Source organism: Sinocyclocheilus grahami, unplaced genomic scaffold (genome assembly GCF_001515645.1).
Source record: "Sinocyclocheilus grahami isolate Dianchi unplaced genomic scaffold, SAMN03320097.WGS_v1.1 scaffold250.1, whole genome shotgun sequence".
In the NCBI taxonomy this organism is placed as follows: domain Eukaryota; kingdom Metazoa; phylum Chordata; class Actinopteri; order Cypriniformes; family Cyprinidae; genus Sinocyclocheilus; species Sinocyclocheilus grahami.
Genome location: NW_015505429.1, coordinates 1,860,726 through 1,878,345, shown reverse-complemented (window position 1 = coordinate 1,878,345; position 17,620 = coordinate 1,860,726). Strand labels below are relative to the sequence as shown.

At 36.2% G+C, this 17,620-nt stretch overlaps 1 protein-coding gene and 1 pseudogene across 1 annotated transcript in view; both read left to right on the top strand.

The window, feature by feature from the left end:
- LOC107598341 (putative E3 ubiquitin-protein ligase SH3RF2) overlaps window positions 1–8,799 on the top strand; it is an 18,725-nt pseudogene extending 9,926 nt beyond the window's left edge.
- Window positions 8,800–10,747: 1,948 nt separating this feature from the next.
- The window catches only part of LOC107598362 (kinesin-like protein KIF3A), a 24,718-nt gene continuing 17,845 nt past the window's right edge, over window positions 10,748–17,620 (top strand). The window contains exons 1-8 of the mRNA XM_016289670.1: window positions 10,748–10,762; window positions 13,720–14,002; window positions 14,115–14,259; window positions 14,437–14,521; window positions 15,941–16,046; window positions 16,308–16,447; window positions 16,530–16,727; window positions 16,933–17,107. Coding sequence (XP_016145156.1) covers window positions 10,748–10,762; window positions 13,720–14,002; window positions 14,115–14,259; window positions 14,437–14,521; window positions 15,941–16,046; window positions 16,308–16,447; window positions 16,530–16,727; window positions 16,933–17,107 — 1,147 coding nt within the window. The remainder of the gene's footprint in view (window positions 10,763–13,719; window positions 14,003–14,114; window positions 14,260–14,436; window positions 14,522–15,940; window positions 16,047–16,307; window positions 16,448–16,529; window positions 16,728–16,932; window positions 17,108–17,620) is intronic.

Genomic DNA, 17,620 nt, shown 5'->3' with positions numbered 1-17,620 from the left:
GGTTGCTTGTGTGATGTTACTTAGCTATATAAATATAAAAAAATATAAACCCATACAGGGGTATTGTTTGCTTTCATAAATTGAATTACAGGGTCATTTTAACTGCATTCTAAATAGTGTTCATCACGCAGCCAATGCTTTTAGACTCTCAAGACTGGTTTCTGTTTGTTTTATTGCAAAGTGAGTGACATATTCCATAATGTCAGCTCGCATATCATTCAAACCACAATTACGATATTATCACAGACGGTAAATGTCGCACACCCCTAGCTGTACCATAAAAATAGTCGCAGGCATAAAAGGTCTATTGTCTATTTTTCAGTCCCTTTTCAAACAAAGTGGCTTTCATGGAACATGATCTTTACTTAATATCCTAATGATTTTTGGCATAAAAGAAAAATATATAATTTTGACCCATACAATGTATTGTTGGCTATTGCTACAAATATACCCCAGCGACTTATGACTGCTTTTGTGCTCCAGGGTCACATATAATGTTGGGACCAAACTGACTTTCTTAAAATACATGCTCTATTGTACTTATCTGGTACTTTTAAGATACAATTGGATCGCAGCATTACTTATGTTCCCGCCTCGCTAAGATGAATCACCTATGCTGTATTTCTCATTTGTATGTCGCATTGAATAAAACGTGTTAATGTATAACTCCAGGCCTTCTGTGTCTTCTGTGGCAGTGCTGATGTAACTAAGCTGTAATCACCTGCTCTCTTTGAGATAATTATGGGACATACTGTAGGTAAGAGGAGCGTGGAAATTGTCAAAGTAACAGAATTCACAGATCGGTCTCTTGTTTCATCATGCTTTTGTAATGAACTAATATTAGACTGGATCTCAGTTTAAGAGGAAGACTCGTGACTCCGCTGCCCAGACGAACTCTTCCATGAGCCCATGGCCTTAGTATTAGTCGTTTGTTATCAGTGCTTTGGAAAAGTCTGAGGCTGTTTTCTGTCTGAGTCAGCTTTGCAACTTAAAACTTAAACTTAAAACTTTTTACAATAACCTTAATATATCAATCCATTAGCAGTCAGCCAAGATTCAAATATTCAGTGAGTGAAAGCTCCTGATTGTCTTTTTATTTTGCTTTGTTTGGTTTTAAAGTCTTGTTTATAGTTTTTGCTTTCTTTTTTGCTGTTTTCTGTTGTTTTTATCCTTGTTTGTTTTAGTTTGTTGCTTTTAGTATTTAGTCTTGTATTTTTGTTTTTGTTATTGTTTTGCTTTGTTTTTGTCTTGTCTTTAGTCTTTGTTTCAGCTTGTTTTAACTTTTGCTTTGATTTTGCATTTTGTTTTTAGTCTTGTCATTTTGTTTTTGTTTAGCTTGGTTTTTGTGCTATTTTGTTAAGTTTTTGTTGTTGCTCATCTTGTTTTTTGTTTTGTTGTTTTTATTCTTGTCTTTTGTTTATCTTGTTTTTGCATGTTTTTTGCTTTGTTTTTTTGTGTTTTTAGTTAGTTTAGATTTTTATTTTGTTTTTGCTTTTCTTGTTTTTTTGTTTTGCTTTGGTTTTTGCCTTTTGATTATTCTTGTCTTTGTTTTGTTTTTGCCTTGTTTTTTCATCTTGTCTTACTTTTGTCTTTTTGTTACATTTACATTTAGTAATTTTTAGGGATGCACCGATAACACTTTTTCCAGTACTCGCCCGATACCGATACTTTTATTTTTGGTACTTGCCGATACCGAGTACCGATATCGATATTTTTATTGCATTTGTACATTTTTTTTATATTGGGTACAGAAACCAAAAGAGTATGTATAATGTTAGTTGGTTTACTTCATTTATCAAATAGATACAGTCAAACCAAAATTTATTCAGACACCTTCAACATTTCTCACATTATCACAGTTTATTTGCTATAGTTTAGAAAATTTAATAAAATATGACAAGAACTCAGAGTTACACTGTATCAGAACAAATTCAGCTTGATAATGCTAGATAATTTTGATAGAAAGGTATGTAATGGATTACATTCTACCAAAAATAATTCAGACAGCTGTTAGTATGACAGTATTTACACAACTATCAATACTTAGCCTTAATGACAGCTTGTAGTCTCCTGGGCATGCTGTCACCCAGCTTCATGAAAACCTCAACTTCAGTTTTTTTTCCCAGACTCGGTCTGAATAATTTTTGGTCCCGGATTTGTATCAGTTTTACTGGTAGTCCACTGTATGAAGAATTTTTGGTTATGATTTGTCACAGTTTACTTTATTTTGCTATCCTCACTTTACATAAATGAACTATAGTGTCCTGCACCCACTAGTAAAAAAATATAAAAAATTATATCTGGTCTCTGAATCATGTTTGGTTTCACTGTATATCCTTCGGTTATTTTCACACTTAATTATGCCCATTAAAATGTATTTTACAAGTTTTTGTTACTTTCACTGTTCATTGTTTGCTCTATAGTACATCATCTTTAATTTAATAGCATTAGAGCTGCTCCATTGCAGCGGCTCAGTAATGTAATCACGCGCTCTGCTGTAATATTGCAGGGAACCACTTGTTATAAATCTCCTAACTGTGATATTTTCAGAAATAGAAGTCGCGTTTTTTCATCTGAAACGTGCTGCGATTTATATTCCCAATCCTCTCATATAATGCAGAAACACTCAAGCAAACAAAACGTGCAAATTTCTTTGTCTGAATATGGCGTTTATCACATGCTGTGTGGTATCGGGGGCATTTTACGAGTACGAGTAGGAGTACAGGAGACCAGTATCGGTATCGGTGCATCACTAGTAATTTTACAGACGCTTTTATCCAAAGTGACTTGCAATTGGGGAATACATCAAGCGATTCATCTTAAAGAGGCAAACAGACACAGGAAGTGCTCGGAATACCAAGTTTCAGGCATTTGTTCAAATAAGTACAAGCTAGAGAGGGAAGGAATAAATAAAGACAAATAATTTTTTTTTTTTTAATTTAGGATTTGTTTTGTTAATTAGTTATCGTGAAGTTATTAAAAACTTTACTACTTACCATTTAACACATGCAAACTAGATATTATCAGAATGCTACATAAGCATGAATGCTTGGAGTTCAACAAATGTTGTGCTACACTTGTACTGAAGACATTGCTGTCAGTGTCTGCGCAAGATAGGAAAATTACCAGTTACTTTCTGACTATTACAGAGAGACAGAACAATGAATGGTGAAAGTCCTCCGACCATCCCCATGGCACTGATTAACCCTCCGGCGTCCCCCCTGCTGTCAGAGAGCAAGATGTCTGCCACCCAGCAGCTCTCCATCAGTGTGTAAGTGTTTCTGAGATCATATGTATTTTGACGATTATCTGAAAGATTTTCTTGCATTAAAGCAAAAAAAAAAGTTTCATTTTGTGCATCGTAAATATGTTTCTGAAGAAACTTTGATTTTTTTTCTCACACATCAAAAGTGTGGGTTTAAATGAGTGAGAGTATTTTAATTTGTGACCTATTTCTTTAACTTGATGATATGTTCAGGTGTGCTGCGCTGTATTCCTACACACCTCATCGCTCTGAAGAGCTGGAACTGAGGAAAGGTGAAATGGTGGGGGTTTATGGGAAATTCAAAGAGGGCTGGCTGCGTGGACTGTCTCTCAGAACAGGCAAAGTAGGGATCCTGCCAGCCAACTATGTTACACCTGTGCTAAGGTGAGCAGAAGAGCAGTTCATAGTACAGTTGGGCGACATATGTGACCCTGGACCACAAAAACAGTCATAAGGGTAAATTGTTTGAAATTGAGGTTTATACATTTATCCATGAATAAATCAGCTTTCCATTGATGTATGGTTTGTTAAGATAGGACAATATTTGGCCGAGATACAACTATTTGAAAATCTGGAATCTGAGGGTGCAAAATAATCTAAATATTGAGAAAATCATCTTTAAAGTTGTCCAAATGAAGTTCTTAGCAATGCATTTTACTAATCAAAAATTAAGTTTTGATATATGTACGGTAGGAAATTTACAAAATATCTTCATGGAACATGATCTTTACTTAATATCCTAATGATTTTTGGCATAAATGAAAAATTGATAATTTTGACCCATACGATGTTCTTTTGGCTATTGCTACAAATATAGCGACTTAAGACTGGTTTTGTGCTCCAGGGTCACATATAGTAACAACAACAACTCTGCAAACATACCACTACTTTCCTTCTCCTCTTCGTCATCTTACTAGGGGTGTGCGATATTGGCAAAAAAATTATATCTTGATATTTATTGGGATTTTTTCGATAACAATATTTAAACAATATATTACTTAGTGTGTTTTTGTGCTGGTACTTTGGCTGGTTTAGGCCCGTTACGGATAAATAAATATGACACTAAAACTGCCAGTAGGTGGCAGCAAGTCCCTGTCTTAATGAGTGATTTATTGAATCATTCATTCAAACGATTTGTTCAAAACGGCTGATTCATGTAGTGCTGCTCATGCGCTGATATTTAGGAAAACAGCTGTTGTCTGTGTAATATTACCTGTGTGATATAAATATAAAGACAAAAACACAAACAGGGATATTTTTTGTTTCATAACTTGGATTTTAGGGTCATTCTAACTGCATTCTAATAGGCTTCATCACACAGTCAATGCTTCTGAACTCTCAAGACGTGTTTTTGTTTGTTTTTGTGTGTGTGACATTCTCGATTATGTCTGCTCACATATCGTTAAAACAGCAATTACTATATTATCACAGACAATAAATATCGCACACCCCTACAAGTCCTTACATTATTTAATATCTTAAACGCACTGTTAAAAATATTCATATAGGCTCTTCAGGTCAGTTTATTGGTGCATAGGTACTTTAAAGTCTCAGTACATGTCAGAAATGCAACGTTTTTAAAGACCGTTTTAGTTTTACAAGCACAAACTTAGTATCTTGTTAATCAAGGTTACAGTAATATACTGACTTTCCCACAGAACATGTGCAAGGTTTCTTGAACAAACCAAACCTGCCGTTCCTAATACAAGCACAGTATCAACAAAACGCCACACCCCACACAAGCCGCAGGCTGTTGTCCTGGCCCTAGACCGAGTAAACGCCGACACCCCTTCAGCTACAATGGATGTAATGTCATCTGCCAATCCCGGGCCAGCGCCACAGCTGGGTGGAAAGCAGGGATGGAGCACAGTGAGACGCGCCCTCCACGCCACACAAAGGGGTGAGAGCCAACGAGCCCCGACACGCCGGGACAAATGAACTTTTAGCTGTTGCACTTGCAACTGTTCTATTTGGAAAAACTAGTCAAAATTGTGTTTTATTTATACATTTTGTCATTTTACGCCAATATACATTTGATATGTTTTAAAAAATATATCTATTCTGCTCACCAACACTTTTCAAAAATAAAGGTTCTTTATTCGCATCAGTGGTTCTATGAAGAACCTTGAACATCCGTGGAACCTTCCAAATGCAGAAAAGGTTCTTTACAGTCGAAAAAGGTTCTTTAGATATTTAAAACATTCTTCAAAATGGTTATTTTAGGAACTGTTCACTGAAAGGTTCTTTTGGGGAACCAAAAATAGTTCTTCTATGGCATCACTGCAAAAACACCCTTTTAGAACCTTTATTTTTAAGAGTGAAGGCTGCATTTACTTCATCAAAAATGCTGTAATATTGTAAAATATTTTTACAATTTAAAAAAACTGTTTTCTATTTGAATATAGTTTAAAATGAAATTTATTCCAGTGATGCAAAACTGTATTTTCACCATTCCAGTCTTCAGTGTCACATGATCCTTCATAAATCATTCTAATATTCTGATTTGCATATTAGAATGATTTCTGAAGGATCATGTGACACAGAAGACTGGAGTAATGATGCTGAAAATTCAGCTTTACATCACTGGAATAGACATTTACATTTTAAACTTTAGAAAATGGTTAGTTTAATAACAGACTTTTCAATATCAGGCTACTGTGTTTTTAATTATTTCAAATAAATGCAGCCTTGGTGAGTACTTCTTTTAAAAACATGAACAAAAACTTATTCCAAACTTAGTGGATCTGTATGTGCACATTTTAGATCAGTATCAAAACAATTAATGAATACATACATTTTCAGTTCTCAGCTTTACATCACTGGAATAGACATTTACATTTTAAACTTTAGAAAATGGTTAGTTTAATAACAGACTTTTCAATATTAGGCTACTGTGTTTTTAATTATTTCAAATAAATGCAGCCTTGGTGAGTACTTCTTTTAAAAACATGAACAAAAACTTATTCCAAACTTAGTGGATCTGTATGTGCACATTTTAGATCAGTATCAAAACAATTAATGAATACATACATTTTCAGTTAATTTTGATTCAACAATTATAAATGGTAATTTTCTCTCTTCATATATTTTTTAGATTTTTCGTTGACTTCTGCAGCAGGTGTGTTATTCAGTCTGATACATTTCAGCTCTGCCTTTTGTTTAGGCTTGCCTCATCACGGAAACTACAATTCAAATTCCATCGTAAGCCTTCAGCCTCCACCTCAGGATCTGGGGCAGATCTATACTTTCGGTCGCTCACCTGTGCTTCCCAAAAAGAGAAACGGTTTGTTCTCGAACCCCATCAAGGCGCAGCATTGGGCATATGAAACCACAGCTCCCTCTGCTGCTGGATATCAAACGGTCAGCAGGGACCCGGTCCAGAAAGAGGCCACCACAGCGCCTCAGTCCATTCTGGTCAAACCAGACGCTCATAAGCACAATACAGAGAAGGTAAACAGCTCCAGCAAACAATTTAGGACTAGGAGTTGTGATGTTCTAGGATTTAATTAGATTTTTCATCCTTAAATACTCTAAAATGTTCAAACGAATTACATCAGCACTTTGTTTTGTTCTTTTAGCCAGTAAAGTCAGTGCGGTTCCTGACTCACGATGCTCCTCAGACATCAAAAACGGCGTCCACCTCACCTGCAGGACAGGTCTTTAGTTCCCAGCCTGGTCTTTCGGCTCTAGACCACTGGAACCCTTCAGCCATCTTGGGTCGGGATGGAAGTACATTAGTTTTTAAAGACACAAAAACACCCGCACACAGAAAGAGCACAGGCCCTGCTTCTATGGACTGCCTCTGGCTAAATATGAAGCCAGTACTGATCAACAACCAGCCCGGCTCTAACAGGTGGGTTTTCTTGAGTGTGTCTTGAAAAGGAGTCATTGCGTTATCTGATCTAATGGCTCTTGTGTTGCAAACGAGCTAGCAATGAGTGTGCAAAACATCGGGAAAATTGAATTTATTGAGATAATTCACGAGACTATTTTAACAGAAAAACATTTCCTGTCAGAACGAGAAGAAGCATTGAGATATCCTGTATAGCACATCCTGGCATTTTGCGTTTGGTGCATTCTGACCGGCTAATGTTGTATTCTTCAGATTTAGGGTAATGAAAGGTTACAACGCTAAAGCAGAGCTCACGCTGACGGAAGGAGAACTAGTCGTCGTTCAGAGGCCTCGAGCGGACGGAAGGATTCTCGTGACCCAGGAGATCAGTGGAAAAACGGGCCTTTGCCACCACAGCGCCTCAGTCCATTCTGGTCAAACCAGACGCTCATAAGCACAATACAGAGAAGGTAAACAGCTCCAGCAAACAATTTAGGACTAGGAGTTGTGATGTTCTAGGATTTAATTAGATTTTTCATCCTTAAATACTCTAAAATGTTCAAACGAATTACATCAGCACTTTGTTTTGTTCTTTTAGCCAGTAAAGTCAGTGCGGTTCCTGACTCACGATGCTCCTCAGACATCAAAAACGGCGTCCACCTCACCTGCAGGACAGGTCTTTAGTTCCCAGCCTGGTCTTTCGGCTCTAGACCACTGGAACCCTTCAGCCATCTTGGGTCGGGATGGAAGTACATTAGTTTTTAAAGACACAAAAACACCCGCACACAGAAAGAGCACAGGCCCTGCTTCTATGGACTGCCTCTGGCTAAATATGAAGCCAGTACTGATCAACAACCAGCCCGGCTCTAACAGGTGGGTTTTCTTGAGTGTGTCTTGAAAAGGAGTCATTGCGTTATCTGATCTAATGGCTCTTGTGTTGCAAACGAGCTAGCAATGAGTGTGCAAAACATCGGGAAAATTGAATTTATTGAGATAATTCACGAGACTATTTTAACAGAAAAACATTTCCTGTCAGAACGAGAAGAAGCATTGAGATATCCTGTATAGCACATCCTGGCATTTTGCGTTTGGTGCATTCTGACCGGCTAATGTTGTATTCTTCAGATTTAGGGTAATGAAAGGTTACAACGCTAAAGCAGAGCTCACGCTGACGGAAGGAGAACTAGTCGTCGTTCAGAGGCCTCGAGCGGACGGAAGGATTCTCGTGACCCAGGAGATCAGTGGAAAAACGGGCCTTTTCCACAGCAGCGTCCTGGAAATCCTAGACAAAGTGCTTTGAGTGCCACAGTTTCTTCTGCACACGTTCTTCGTCCAGCGCTGTGTTTATAGTCACACCGTTTTAGCCTGTTGTGTCACAAACCTAAATCAAAAGCAATATCCTGTGTACTTAGATAAATCACGTCTTGTTTCATGCACACCCACTTGGCACAAAAACTAGGTTTATCTTCATCATTAGTCAGTTCTAACAGATAAGCGTGCCTTTTTGTATGTTGATTGAAACTAATGAGTATCTTTGACTGTTGGATAAATGGAGGCCTAATGATGACTTGCTCAAGGTTGTCAGTTTCACGCACAAAATCCTGTCGTCTCAGTACAGTAATGGTGGATTAGTTTTGTTGTATAAAACGTCATAGCGTCTATATCCTGACGATGCAATTCTTCAGCGTTCCTGTTCTCAGTCCCTTTTTGGGGGGAAAATTGGTAAACTAATAATAATAATAAACAAAGAGTTCAGAATTTTCTACCGATTGGGCTTTTTTTGTGTGCTTTGCATTGAATTGGATTTAGGACTGATGGTATTGTTTGCATTAAAAACATTTTCTCCTTTTGCACATAAACTGAGTAATATACAACAGCAGCCACTTCACATTAATTGTTTGTCATATCAGAGAATACAGACTGAAGCAGGATAAAAACACACACAAATGATTCAGCAACAATGGGATTAGCACTGGTAATAATAAACATTTGAGATTGAGAAAAGGATGATAAGAATATTAAATTATATTTGAGGCTAAATATATTGGCTATTAACTGATTACATGTAATCTGGATTATGTAATCAGATACCAAAAATGAAGTATTTCTAATTAGATTAAATTACATTTTAAAATACTCGTAATCAAACCACAATTACTTTTTTATTGATTACATATTATTCACACAAGTCTTTGTCTTCGGAAGCTTGTCATAGAAAATGAACAAATTCGCAAATGATTTCTTATTTACATGCAGAATTACATCAGCACTTTGTTTTGTTCTTTTAGCCAGTAAAGTCAGTGCGGTTCCTGACTCACGATGCTCCTCAGACATCAAAAACGGCGTCCACCTCACCTGCAGGACAGGTCTTTAGTTCCCAGCCTGGTCTTTCGGCTCTAGACCACTGGAACCCTTCAGCCATCTTGGGTCGGGATGGAAGTACATTAGTTTTTAAAGACACAAAAACACCCGCACACAGAAAGAGCACAGGCCCTGCTTCTATGGACTGCCTCTGGCTAAATATGAAGCCAGTACTGATCAACAACCAGCCCGGCTCTAACAGGTGGGTTTTCTTGAGTGTGTCTTGAAAAGGAGTCATTGCGTTATCTGATCTAATGGCTCTTGTGTTGCAAACGAGCTAGCAATGAGTGTGCAAAACATCGGGAAAATTGAATTTATTGAGATAATTCACGAGACTATTTTAACAGAAAAACATTTCCTGTCAGAACGAGAAGAAGCATTGAGATATCCTGTATAGCACATCCTGGCATTTTGCGTTTGGTGCATTCTGACCGGCTAATGTTGTATTCTTCAGATTTAGGGTAATGAAAGGTTACAACGCTAAAGCAGAGCTCACGCTGACGGAAGGAGAACTAGTCGTCGTTCAGAGGCCTCGAGCGGACGGAAGGATTCTCGTGACCCAGGAGATCAGTGGAAAAACGGGCCTTTTCCACAGCAGCGTCCTGGAAATCCTAGACAAAGTGCTTTGAGTGCCACAGTTTCTTCTGCACACGTTCTTCGTCCAGCGCTGTGTTTATAGTCACACCGTTTTAGCCTGTTGTGTCACAAACCTAAATCAAAAGCAATATCCTGTGTACTTAGATAAATCACGTCTTGTTTCATGCACACCCACTTGGCACAAAAACTAGGTTTATCTTCATCATTAGTCAGTTCTAACAGATAAGCGTGCCTTTTTGTATGTTGATTGAAACTAATGAGTATCTTTGACTGTTGGATAAATGGAGGCCTAATGATGACTTGCTCAAGGTTGTCAGTTTCACGCACAAAATCCTGTCGTCTCAGTACAGTAATGGTGGATTAGTTTTGTTGTATAAAACGTCATAGCGTCTATATCCTGCCGATGCAATTCTTCAGCGTTCCTGTTCTCAGTCCCTTTTTTGGGGGGAAAATTGGTAAAATAATAATAATAAACATAAAGAGTTCAGAATTTTCTACCGATTGGGCTTTTTTTGTGTGCTTTGCATTGAATTGGATTTAGGACTGATGGTATTGTTTGCATTAAAAACATTTTCTCCTTTTGCACATAAACTGAGTAATATACAACAGCAGCCACTTCACATTAATTGTTTGTCATATCAGAGAATACAGACTGAAGCAGGATAAAAACACACACAAATGATTCAGCAACAATGGGATTAGCACTGGTAATAATAAACATTTGAGATTGAGAAAAGGATGATAAGAATATTAAATTATATTTGAGGCTAAATATATTGGCTATTAACTGATTACATGTAATCTGGATTATGTAATCAGATACCAAAAATGAAGTATTTCTAATTAGATTAAATTACATTTTAAAATACTCGTAATCAAACCACAGTTACTTTTTTATTGATTACATATTATTCACACAAGTCTTTGTCTTCGGAAGCTTGTCATAGAAAATGAACAAATTCGCAAATGATTTCTTATTTACATGCAGGTTAAAAAAAAAACCCAAAACTTTTTAGTAGGCGTTTTATTTTGATTGTCATTTTAAAATTATTTTAATTTGACATTTTTATGATTTAGCTCTTAATTCAACTCACAAACCCCTGCATTTCGAAATGTACAGTATGTGGAAAATAATGTGTTTTTTTAACTTTAAACCGCATAAAAACATTGCATTACACCAAATACACAAAATAATGTTCTTTTTAGCAGCATCATATGACCCCTTTAAGAAAACCTTAGTTCACGCATAAAAAAGCCATAATTTGGTGTTCGTTTATCTGTGAGTGTTCTGTGACTTCTGGAACATAAACTCGCTATAAAACGCTTAACAGTTTCACCAGTGTATTTAATTTGTCTGTTAACGATGTCCAGCAGTGGACGTAAATGCACAGCAGAAGATATCTGTCTTTTGTTTTTCTATTTGGTCATGAAAAATGTTATTTACGCCACATTTGAAGTCATCCTTCAAAATATTAGTTGGAAAAATAATTGTAAACATTTCTGGAATATCTCAAATAATATTTAGACATTTGTTGTTCACATAATTTAACAAAGCTTAATTGGAATTTGCAATAATCATACAGCATTAAATATTCTGCTCTTTTGCAAACTCTTAACCAGTGTTGGGAATGTTGCTTTGGAAATGTAAAAGGTTACAGATTACAAGTTACCCTATCTAAAATGTAATAGGGGAGAGCGGGGCACAAAGTAACACTTGTTGACTTTCTCAAATTGTGTAAATCCACATGGGGTTCAGAATATAATTTTTTTTTATCCACAGTAATTTCACACTTGTCTAGTACAAATATGTCGCTTTGTTTCATAATTACAGTGTATACATTTTTCTTTATTTACCCTCAAAAATTGGAAGTGAAATGTGACAACATGCCCCATAGGTGGAACACATCTGTATCAGCTGAGGGGCACATTGTAACATGACCATATGACAGCTTAAAATGTTATCTGATCGCATGAAAAAAATATACAAGACAAACTAAAATATTTTGTCAACAAAATAAAATAATTATTTATTTCAAATAAAATAATGGCGATTTTTAAGAATTAAAAATAATCTGATTTTGGAGTTTGACAATGAACACATTGCAACCATGCTTGGGACGGCCCACAATGCTTTACATGTCTTGAAACAATAATTTCTTAACATTAAACATTGACTGTTAGTATGTATTCACCTGTTTCTCTTCGTTTATCATTAAAATGTATTAAAGTAAATAGTCTGAATTACATCGCTAATGTCATAGGATAGCACGGCAGGGCACATTGTAACGCAGTGTTACAACATGCCCCATCTGCGCAACTGGAATTTAAAACTGGTTACCGTCTTCTGATAGTTAGCGAAGCATTAAAAATAATCTAAACTGATAAATAACAGATTGGAGATTAAAATAATAGCAGATTTGTCTCATTTTAAATGAGCAATAAAAACTGAGATGAAAAATTTTCTTTAGCCAGAAATATAATTTTACTATGGTAAAATAAATGTTCAGCGATATCTTAAAAAAACTTTTGCATGTTGGTGCACTTTTTTTCTCTATATAATGTTGATATGGTAACTAGTATATGCTGTAAATTTGGTTATGCTAGCATGTGAGGAAATATTTAAACTACGTGTGTTACTTTGTGCCCCGCGCCCCCCTAAGTAGTGTAACTATTTCAATTACTTTATTAAAGTAATGCAACTAATTACATTTGATTACTTTTCTAAATTTAATTTGGTTAAATTTCAACTGTTAATCATTTTCAAACATGTAAACCAGGCAGGGTTAACCTTACAGTAGTATTCAACACTGATTATTACATTCACTTTCGAAATCCTTCATCACTTGAATGAAGATTATAATAGTTTCATTTTAAAACACAGCCACCACAAAATCAGACTTTGAGATCATTCTGAGGTTAAATACAGATTTAAAACATTACAAGAAATATGATACTGTTTTTGAAATCAAATCTTTGCGTAGTTATGACAGGAAACACTGGCATCCTACAATGGCTTGGGAAAAAAATACAGTTAATCTTAAAAATAAAGCATATACATAAACCCAAATAGGAAATAAAACAGTTATCGAATAAGCATGTGTCCTATTCTGTGTCCTAAACTCCTGAAACATTGCTGTCTCATAAAGAGAATTTATTTAATTTATTTCTCATAATTTATTTCTCATAAAGAAATAAATTACATTTGTATGTGGACGTGTGTGAAAAACTTAGATGTAACCTCCTTTGTAATAGTTAACATTTTCATAAGTAACTGTAATTTAATTACACAATTTTTCTCAGTAATGGTAACTGATTACAATTACATTTATTTTGTAATTAAATTACGTAATTTAGTTACATGTAACTAGTTACTTCTCAACTCTGCCCTTTACATGACGTTGTGTTTGTAAACATATTTAAGGACAATTGATAGCAGTTATAATTTGTGTAAAAAATTTTTTTTAGATTTTACAAAATCACTTTTCGCTACAAAATTGTGTATTTTTATGATGCATTTTCATGATGGATTTTCACTCTTTTAATGGCCGGCTTCCATTGTGCTGACAAACAGATGGTCCTGCATTAACTTATTTAAATTCATAGTTTAGATTTTAAACAGATGGTTGTGCACTAACATTTTTTAAACCGGTTTCTATTTGTCCAGAGTAATAAGCTGGATAAACCAGAGAAGGTGGAGGCGAGTGATAACGTGAAGGTGGTGGTGAGATGTCGACCCCTCAACGAGAAGGAGAAGATGATGGGACACAAGCAGTCCGTCGCTGTAGACGAGATCCGGGGAACGATTACTGTGAACAAACTTGATATGACCAGTGAGCCGCCAAAGACGTTCACCTTCGACACAGTGTTCAGTCCAGACAGCAAACAGCTGGATGTGTACAATTTAACCGCTCGACCGATTATTGACTCCGTATTAGAGGGTTACAATGGTAAGTCAAAGACAATAGAAATATTTATTGCATATATTTTCACCTTTTATCTATTTGTTTGTTTTGCAAGTTTGAAATGTTGAAGATTAACGTTCTATTTTATTTTTTCCAGGAACCATATTTGCGTATGGCCAGACAGGCACGGGGAAGACGTTCACTATGGAGGGTGTCAGAGCAGTGCCTGAACTCAGAGGAATCATCCCAAATTCATTCGCTCATGTATTTGGTCATATTGCAAAAGCAGAAGGAGACACCAGGTGAGAATGGGGATTGTTTTTGAGTGCTGTGCTGTTCATAGGTCTTTTTTTGCTCATGCATAGTTAATCATGAAGATACATATCATTTGTCGTGCTTTTTCATTATACGTCTTTTTAACGTTATCAGAGACGAGCAGAGTGTTAAGATAAACTCTGGCGACATGTGTTATCTGACAGGTTTCTGGTAAGAGTTTCTTATTTGGAAATATACAACGAGGAGGTGAGAGACCTGTTGGGAAAGGACCAGATGCAGAGGCTGGAGGTGAGAAACCAGCATATTTCAACATATTCCCCATCACTGCACTTATTAGGTGTGTCGTTAAGCGGACACTCCAGTATCGGTCATGAAGCGTTTGACTAATGCATGCGTGCATCCGCATGGTATCTGCACCCACAGAATTCACCCACCGTTTTCTGTAGAATTTAAACACATCAAACAGAATTTGATAATTCAAAGAATTCTTTGTGGGATTTTATGAAATATTTTTCTTTACTTGATATCATTTGATAATACTTTCAGCTACAAATTGGAATGTCACCTATCACATTTTAACATTTAGCTTATTCAGTACAGTCTAGTTCGGATTTTAGTGCAGATTTTTGTTTTGATGAACACAGACTTGTATAGCTAAAAAACAACATACACTTCCATTCAAAAGTTTGGAGTCAGTAAGATTGTTTTTCTTTTCTAATGTTTTTTTAAAGATGATGTTTACCAAGGCTGCTTTTATTTGAATAAAAATAGTAATATTGTGAAATATTATTCCAATTTAAAAAGAAAACCTCTGTCTATTTTTATGTTTTGAAATGTAATTTATTTCTGTGATCATTACTCCAGTCTTCAGTGTCACATGATCCTTCAAAAATCATTCTAATATGCTGATTTGCTGCTCAAGAAACATGCTGAAAACACTTGTGCTGCTTAATATTTTTGTGGAAACTTTTTTTTTCAAGGTTCTTTGATGAATAGAAACAAAACAGCATTTATTTAAAACATAAATCTTTTGTAACATTATAAATGACACTGTAGTGTCACTACTGATTGGTTTAATCTGTCCTTCTTGAATAAAAGTATTAATTTCTTAAGAAAAAAAAGAAATCTTACCAACCTCAATTTTTGAATGTGTAACCTTTTAAGACCTCATTTGTGACCCTGGACCACAAAGATACATATAAGGGTCAATTTTTTAAATAAGCTTTCCATTGATGGTTTCCATATGGTTTGTTATGATCGGACAATATTTGGCCGAGATGCAACTATTTGAAAATCTGGAATCTGAGGGTGCAAAAAAAATCTAAATATTGAGAAAATCATCTTTAAAGTTGTCCAAATGAAGTTCTTAGCAATGCATATTACTAATCAAAAATTAAGTTTTGATATATTTACGGTAGGAAATTTACAAAATATCTTCATGGAACATGATCTTTACTTAATATCCTAATGATTTTTGGCATAAAAGTAAAATCTATCATTTTGACCCACACAATTTTATTTGGCTATTGCTACAAATATACCCCAGCGATTTAACACTGCTTTTGTGCTGCAGGGTTACATTTTAGTTTCATTGTTATTGAGGAAGTCTGACTTAGCTAGAGCTTGAATATTTGAAATAAGGCAATGCCTTTTGTTGTGCAACTTAATGAATTTCTGCAAATGATGAATACTAAACTCAAAATACAGGTCAAGGAGAGACCTGACGTAGGAGTTTACATCAAGGATCTTTCTGGATACGTGGTAAACAATGCTGACGATATGGACCGGATTATGACCCTTGGGCACAAAAACCGTGAGTCTATTTGAATTATTTTATTAATTGAAATCTATTAGTGCATGCAGTAAAGTCTTTAAAATGCATCTTGTTTTGTCATGGACATGGATGACTGCTTTATTTATAATTTAATATTTTAATTAATAATTCTAATATCAATATAGAAAATGTGTTGGATCAGAGCAAGAATATTACTTAAGCAGTGGGTTTGGTGCTCTCTAGAGAGGAAGCTCTAAAGATGGCCAGCATTTGTGCTTGTGTTTATTTGTCCTTGCCTAGGTTCTGTGGGTGCGACTAATATGAACGAGCACAGCTCTCGTTCTCATGCTATCTTCACCATAACTATTGAGTGCAGTGAGAAAGGTGTAGATGGAAATCAACATGTGCGCATGGGAAAGCTTCACTTGGTGGATCTTGCGGTAAGTGGCCCACTTCATGTGGATGCAATTTACATCGTCTTGGTTTTCTTTCCATTACTGACGGGAATGTTTTGTTGCTCAGGGCTCTGAAAGACAGGGAAAAACGGGAGCCACAGGCCAACGTCTTAAAGAGGCTACAAAAATCAACCTGTCTCTGTCCACCTTGGGAAATGTTATCTCTGCACTCGTGGATGGAAAAAGCACCCACGTGCCCTATAGGAACTCAAAACTCACCCGACTCTTACAGGACTCTCTAGGAGGAAACTCCAAAACCATGATGGTACGATAGTCAGTGTGTAAACTCGTACAAGCCTTGGCTTATATAGTATCCCAATTGTTGATTTAAATTGCTAGTAAAACCTAGCGTATTGTTTCTAGCCAACCTTTCCACTTGTTTTTATTAAAATTCAGCAGAAATCAGTCAGATTTCAGTGAAAGTAGTGCACACAGTATGATTCTGTTTTATCTCTCTCTTATTTTTGAAGTGTGCAAATATCGGCCCAGCAGATTACAACTATGATGAAACCATCAGTACTCTCCGTTATGCCAACCGTGCCAAAAACATCAAGAATAAGGCCAGGATTAATGAGGACCCCAAGGATGCACTGCTGCGTCAGTTTCAGAAGGAAATTGAAGAGCTCAAGAAAAAACTGGAAGAAGGTACACCGCATCAGTTTTTAGCTGTGTCGTGTCTTTGTCAGGGTTGCTCTTCCAACCCTCTACATTGCGAGTAAATCACTTGCATATGCGACTAAATCTTCACTCTGGGCGACTAAATGATGTCTAATATTAGCCAATGGCTAATAAATTCTCAGATTTTACTCGCCAGTGTGTGAGTTGCGGGCTAAGTATAAGTTTAGCACAGATATATTTTCACTCACTGAACACATTGCCTGAGCGCTTCAGAGTTTCTCCATCGAGCGATCTGTGCTATTTTTCAGTTCATCTGAATGGATGCGCAGCGCACCTGTATTTGACGTACCGTAAACTCTAGTGTGAAGTGCACGACTCGCCGTCGCTTTATCTCACACACACGCAGCGAGAGAGAGAGAATTGACGCGCTACATGTCAACGATGTACTTTGTTGTATTTTCCTGTCAAAATAACAGTGTTCCTTTGTAATTCTTCAGCTTATAAGAACTGCCGCTTTCTCCGGTAGTGGGCGGAACTAAT